This window comes from Coenobita brevimanus, chromosome 67 (genome assembly GCF_032717465.1).
Source record: "Coenobita brevimanus isolate Jiangsu-jjx chromosome 67, ASM3271746v2, whole genome shotgun sequence".
Lineage (NCBI taxonomy): Eukaryota > Metazoa > Arthropoda > Malacostraca > Decapoda > Coenobitidae > Coenobita > Coenobita brevimanus.
This window is the reverse complement of record NC_137020.1, coordinates 15785700-15790962: the sequence shown is the minus strand read 5'-3', so window position 1 is coordinate 15790962 and position 5263 is coordinate 15785700. Positions and strand designations below refer to the sequence as shown.

The 5263-nt window shown below is 36.1% G+C and overlaps 1 protein-coding gene across 1 annotated transcript in view; it reads right to left on the bottom strand.

Annotated features, from left to right (window-relative positions):
• Positions 1-390: 390 nt before the first annotated feature.
• Positions 391-5263, bottom strand: part of LOC145405563 (ras-related protein ced-10-like) — a 99018-nt gene continuing 94145 nt past the window's right edge. The window contains exons 5-6 of the mRNA XM_080276896.1: positions 991-1108; positions 391-563 (exon numbers count right to left, since the gene is read on the bottom strand). Coding sequence (XP_080133022.1) covers positions 391-563; positions 991-1108 — 291 coding nt within the window. The remainder of the gene's footprint in view (positions 564-990; positions 1109-5263) is intronic.

Here is a 5263-nt window from a genome sequence, read left to right as displayed (position 1 = left end):
TAGTGGTTACTTTTTACTTGCGGTATTTGTGCTCCTTATGAACAGGATACTTTTTTACATTTACGGTAATATATTCACCTCACGAGACGTTTACTTACGTAAAGTTTGTAAGTGAAATAATATTGTAAAATAGCGAAGTTGGATAATTTTGACACTTCTGTTTAAAACAGTGCAGGAGCTAATACTGAACCATGTAGCTCATTGCTTGGAACAACCATAGAGTCTGAGTATTTTCCATTTATTATTACGTCTCCTAAGACAGTCATTAATCTGTCTGAGCCCACTACCACTGAACTCATTCGCCTTTAGGTACAGAAGGAGTCTGTTGAGTTACTTCTATAGCATCATACTGGTAAAAGCAAAATAATTAGGAATCAGGCTGAATTATAATTATTCAAGCTTACCAGACAAAGCCGCCTTGACTGCTGATGTAAATACTTCCTGCACTCCTGCTTGCGTCTTGGCTGAGCACTCCACGTATTTTGAGAGGCGTTCCTTCTTGCACAGCTCCATGCCGTTCTCAGGCCTCAGCACAGCTGGATTTCTTATGTCTTTTTTCGTTCCTGAAAGAGTATTAAATAATACTGATGATAATGCTTTCACAGTAACCTTGTTACAATAAGTCAACTGAAAAATAAAAACAAAAAAATCATGGTTGTAAGTCCACAGTGTACAAAGTGGCGAAATGAGTGATGGTGGAAAAGTGAGATACTCTCCTTAACTTGGTATTGAATGAACACTGTAGCAATGACTTTTGGAGACAACAGAATATGGTAGGTTAGTGACAGTGTTATGACAACACTACTCTCTAACTTAAGCATTTAAAGCAGCAAAATGTATTATCCCTTCCTGCGCTTGACTCTGACATTCATTCAAGAACTGAAAATATGCGAAATAAATATTTTACAAGGTTCAGTGCAATATTTTTATCTGACTTAGTGACGAGACATTACACATGAAACTTCTGCTTACATGAGTATGATTACCTACCGACAAGAGTAATTAGAGCCTTGGGGCAGTGACCACGGATCTCTGGTAACCACTTAGAAGTCACATTTTCGAAGCTGACTCGGTCGTTTAACGCAAAGCACACAATAAAAATGTCGGTCTGTACAGAGGGAGTAGATAAAACACAATGGATTACATCACAGGGAAGGTAAGTTGCACACAAACGATTTTGTGTGTGTGTGTGTGTTGTGTGTGTGTGTGTGTGTGTGTGTGTGTGTGTGTGTGTGTGTGTGTGTGTGTGTGTGTGTGTGTGTGTGTGTGTATGGATGACGTTAAGTAAGAAGTCCGAATAAATAGGAATTCCTCTCTGATTTTAAGTTAAAAATACTGGAACAAGTACTAGACATGGACGACCATATGGGACATCACCAGAGTGAAGCACCTTGAGTGAGAAATCCTTAAGGAGCTATAATGTAGTAGCAAACAGAGCTCCCCTAGTGTGAAGTGGTGAATCACCCTGCTTGTAATGATTGTTAGGCGTGGATGACTGACCTTGTCGCTCCTAAAAATGATCCCGTTCCTAAAACTATAATGATACAGTGGTGTAGTGGAAATATGTTACTGAAATAAATCACACTGATGCATCATTGCTATTGTAGGCAGAGGTGACTGATATTTTAACTCACAGAGAATTCATTGCTACATGAAATTTATGAAAATTTATATCATGGCAGTGATATCGACCCCATTTTTTTTTTTTTACCTTGGGAATGAACGAGGCTCTTATTCCTCCCAGACTGTATAGTTTGCAAGAATATATGATATCAGAGGAAAGAGAGTGAGACTAGATAAGAATATTTAAATAATCATAATGTGAAATAGTAGGAAAGAAATGTGATGGTCTGAACCGTTTCTATCGAGGACACAATTAGTTTAGTTCGAAAGCTACGTTTGGAGGGTTTTAAGATAGACCGATGCTCTTAAATAAGAGAACTCACACCCCGTGTTATATAGGACTACCATACACTGTGAATGGGCTGAGACATTCCCACTTTTGATCACAGGTTCCATTATATTGGTCGGCGGGTAATTTTGCCTATTAAAAAAAAAAAAAAAAAAAACGAGATCAGCCACTTGGATGATCCTCAACGAAGTCCAGTCAGGATCAGATCATAACTGATTTATATACTTGTTTTGTTGACGCACAGACACCCGGGTGGAACTCTAATTTTGCTCTTTGACACTGACCGCTGAATGGTTGTTTTCAAAACTTAATGACCTTGTCTTTGCATGTCCCTTAACCCTTCTTTTAAGTTTGCAGATCAAAGTTGTTTGAGGTGACCTGGTCCTGTGACCTTGGTCTTTGACCTTTGTCTGACTCTACTCTGTTACAGATTATTCTGAAAACCAGTTCCTTTTGTTCATGCTCTAGCCTTAGCCCTTCCACAATGTTTGACTTAAGCTGGATAAAAACTGTTTTAGTTAACATTGTCCTGTTACCTTGCTCTTTGAATTAATATTCTGAACAACAATAGGTCTCCTCCTAGGCTGTAGGTTAACCCTTCCACGAAAGTTTGGTTAGAAATGGATCGAACATAGGTATTCTGTTAACACTCACATACGGCGAACTTTGATCTTGATCTTTGACTACGTAGTCAGATCTCAGTCAATTCATTCTTGCCTTACCTTCGACATTTCCCCAACTGTGGTCTAAACAGGATGGCCTAAAAGCCTGCTTAAATATATTATGGCAGGTTGGCTAACCTTCAACCCTTCCACAGAGTTTTGGTAAAATCGGATAAACTGAGTTACTTTGTTTAAAAGACAGATAGTAAGACGCGTGCGCGCGACGCTTAAAACATAACACCCTCTCTCACTCCGCTGTAGTGGGTATAAAATGAATAAAAATAAGAAAGGAAGATTTCTGGTATTCCTATAAAACATATGGTAAATAAATTTTAACATAATCAGGAGAAGAGTCATGCCCTCTGTGACACAAAGCTTTCTTGTATTTTGCATTATAAGGGTACAGGGTGATAAAATCTCAATATACAGTCATTGGAAAAAATATATAGTCTTCCACTTTGCTTTACATTATAAAATGTGACGATGAGCTCTTATATACTTTATTTGTACTGTAACTGTGATACCGGTGTCCAATTTCTATAGCTGGTGCCTTAATAATAACAAGTTAAAATGACGTCTAGATGAATGTTGAGTTACTGAGCACCAACACAAACTTCACAGTAAATAAATTTATGAGTTGTTGCTGCAACTCCAGGCTCACCTGGTCGTGAACCCATTGGTTTGCAATGAACCAGCCACTTCCATCGGTCTCTCCCTGAGGTCATTTGCAGAGGTTATATATTCAAAGATTGACCATGTTATGACGGTGTCGTAAATGAGGTGAGTGTGTTGTACGGGAGGAGTGCACTGCCATGTGGACATAGTGTATTGTTTACTAGTTGTATTTTGTGTTTGTATTATTGTGGGGAAAGGCGATGGCCACATTGCAGTCTGGTCAAGTGTTCTCGCGTCTCTCTGGGTTAGGTAGTTTCTGATGGGTAGGTCTGATGGAGATTCATGAACGATACAATCTGGTTGGTAGTTTTGGATGGCTAGATTCGTTAGATGTTTATGAGTTTGTGAACTGTGATGTTAGGTGAAGGATGGGAGATTTTGCAGAGATGCTTTGTGTACTCAAGTGTGTAGAAGCTCGTTTCCTGCTTCTTTGTGGGGGCAGGGGGGTGGTGCAACATAAAGTTACGAGGGTGATATGGTCATTGCCTCAAATATACATATGATCTTTGAGTGGGAGTGTACTTGTATTTTTTTTTTTTTTATGTACAGTCACCCCAAAAAGTACCACACGGGTAAGGCACGTTGATATCCGAAATGACCATTATAGCTCATGAATTCTTGGTAAGATTTATTTGTGACACTTTTGCTATGCATATAATAACAATACGGACTAGAGAATGTCATAAACAAGCCATATATTGCATCATTGAGAGAGCATGTTTATCAGCATGGGGAAAAAAAATCGTTGTTCAGTTTCCAGCAGCCATCGTGTGTCTCAAACTGCTTTGCGTCAAGTGTGCACCAATACTTCATGGTGTCAGTGTACTTGATGTGTACTGTGGTCTTGGTGCATGCTGTTATTATTCGTAAGGCTTTGTTTTGTTTCCTTTTAAGTATATATATATATATATATATATATATATATATATATATATATATATATATATATATATATATATATATTATTCAGTCAGGATATACAGTCCATGCAGTGGACACTCAAACGGCTGATAAGATGAGATGAGATGATATATATATATATATATATATATATATATATAATATTTATATATATATATGTATATATATAATATAATATAATATATATAATATAATATAATATATATAAATAATATAATATATATATAATATTATATATATATAATATAATATATATATAATACAATATATATAATATAATATATATATAATATATATATAATATATATATATATATATATATATATATATATATATATATATAATATTTACATATATATTATATATATATATATGATATATATATATATATATATATATATATATATATATATATATATATATATGAGTGAATGTGGTAATTGGAGGGAATCTCTTTGTCACGGATAGCTTTGAAAGTTTTCAGTAGAGTGTTGTTAAATAGGTTGGAGCCAGTGGTTGAGGGTATTCTGAGGGATGAACAGGCTGGTTTTAGAAAGGGACGTGGTTGCAATGATCATATCTTTATAGTTAGGCATTTGATGCAGCAAGTTAATGAAATGAGAGTACCGTTAAGTCTTTGTTTTGTTGATTTTGAAAAGGCTTTTGATAGTGTTTCGAGAGAGACTATGGGGAAGATCATGAGACATAATGGAATACCAGAGGAGTTTGTGAGGGTCATTATGAACATGCATGGGGACACATTTTGTAAAGTGATGGTTGATGGTTGTCTGAGTGATTCGTTTGAAGTCAAGTCCGGAGTAATTCAAGGTGGTGTTCTATCGCCTTTATTATTTATATTGGTCATTGATTACATTATGAAACGTGTTGGAACAGAAACCGGTGCAGGTAAATTTGGGGAGAGAACAGGAAACTTTTGGATTTAGATTATGCAGATGATATAGTTTTGATTTGTGATGGGCCAGAAGAGATGCAGAGAGTGTTGGACTGTTTGGTGAGTGAAGGTCGCAATTAGGTTTGGTTATTAATTGTGGAGAAAAACTGAAATAATCAATATGAATATGGAAAATGCGCA